The sequence below is a fragment of the Triticum dicoccoides genome, chromosome 2A (genome assembly GCF_002162155.2).
Source record: "Triticum dicoccoides isolate Atlit2015 ecotype Zavitan chromosome 2A, WEW_v2.0, whole genome shotgun sequence".
Lineage (NCBI taxonomy): Eukaryota > Viridiplantae > Streptophyta > Magnoliopsida > Poales > Poaceae > Triticum > Triticum dicoccoides.
Window position 1 is genome coordinate 182,359,412 of NC_041382.1, and position 1,034 is coordinate 182,360,445.

At 62.7% G+C, this 1,034-nt stretch overlaps 1 protein-coding gene across 2 annotated transcripts in view; it reads left to right on the plus strand.

Moving 5' to 3' along the window:
- Positions 1-592: 592 nt before the first annotated feature.
- LOC119354100 (uncharacterized protein At4g19900-like) overlaps positions 593-1,034 on the plus strand; it is an 11,377-nt gene continuing 10,935 nt past the window's right edge. Inside the window, exon 1 of one of the 2 annotated variants that reach the window (XM_037620802.1) lies at positions 593-718. Coding sequence is in view for 1 of the 2 variants with exons in the window: in XM_037620803.1 (XP_037476700.1) it covers positions 737-1,008 (272 nt within the window). In the remaining variant the exon portion in view is untranslated. Of the gene's footprint in view, positions 1,009-1,034 lie in introns of both variants that reach the window. The other variant, XM_037620803.1, reaches the window with a different exon arrangement.

Consider the following 1,034-nt stretch of genomic DNA (forward strand, 5'->3'; position numbering starts at 1 on the left):
TGACGTGGCCTCCTGCTGCCTTGCCGAAGCCGCCCCAACACACGGGGCAGTAGCAGGGGCGACCCCCGTCTTCAAACGCATCGCCCCCCATCTCCTTCTCGCCACTCCTCCCCGCCTCGGTCTTCAGGAGCAGCACCTCCGCTGCGGTTTTCGAGTAAGCCGTCGACGCAATCACCCACACACGAGCTCCTCGCCGTGGTGCTCGCGCTCCGGGAGCAGCACCTTCACCGCGGTCTCCTGTTCGTGGTCTTCGAATATGCCGACGGGGCAACCCCCACATGAGCTCAAGATGAAGGGGAGAAAAGTGAGCGGCATAGTGTATGGGGGAGTGGATAAGAGACTCGTTCGGTCGTGCATCGTTCGCACCGAACGCTCTCAAAACATGACATGGCACCTCTCGCCGCTTTAAAAATCGTAAATCGCGATGTAGGGTGATAGAAGCGTGGGCGAAGTTGATAAGTGTCACATTTGCGTTATGTGAAAAGTTGCCAAACAGGCTGTCAAGGGGCCAAGATGAATGTGTGCATCAAAAGCGAGCTTATTCCCCTGTTCATACGGTCAGCTCCCTGTCCAAAGAGGATTAGTTGGTAGCCAAGCCAAGGTTGGTGAGGCCGCGCGACTGTGACAGTTCGACTAGCTAGAGTCACCGGGCATGGTTTAAACACCAAGAAAACGCAGCTACAGGCGCGCGGCGGAGCCTTGCGGTTGCAGGGGAGAGGATCCCTCCAACCGCGACATGCTGCCGCGCTCCCACTCGCACCCGGCCCGGCGGCGCTCCGGCCTCGGCCCGCAGCTCTGCGCCGTCGCCGCGGCGCTGCTCCTGCTCCTCTCCCTCGCCGTCCTCCACTCCCGCCTCTCCTCCTCCTCGCCCTTCCCCCTCTCCTCCTCGTCCCGCTCCTCCGCCACCGACTCCGCCGCCACCAACTCCACCGCTCTCCTCGCGGACGACGATGACGACCCCGTGGCCGCCGCTCTCGACCCCGACCTCACCCTCGCCGCCGTGACCACCACCGACGACGACCGTATCGACGAGC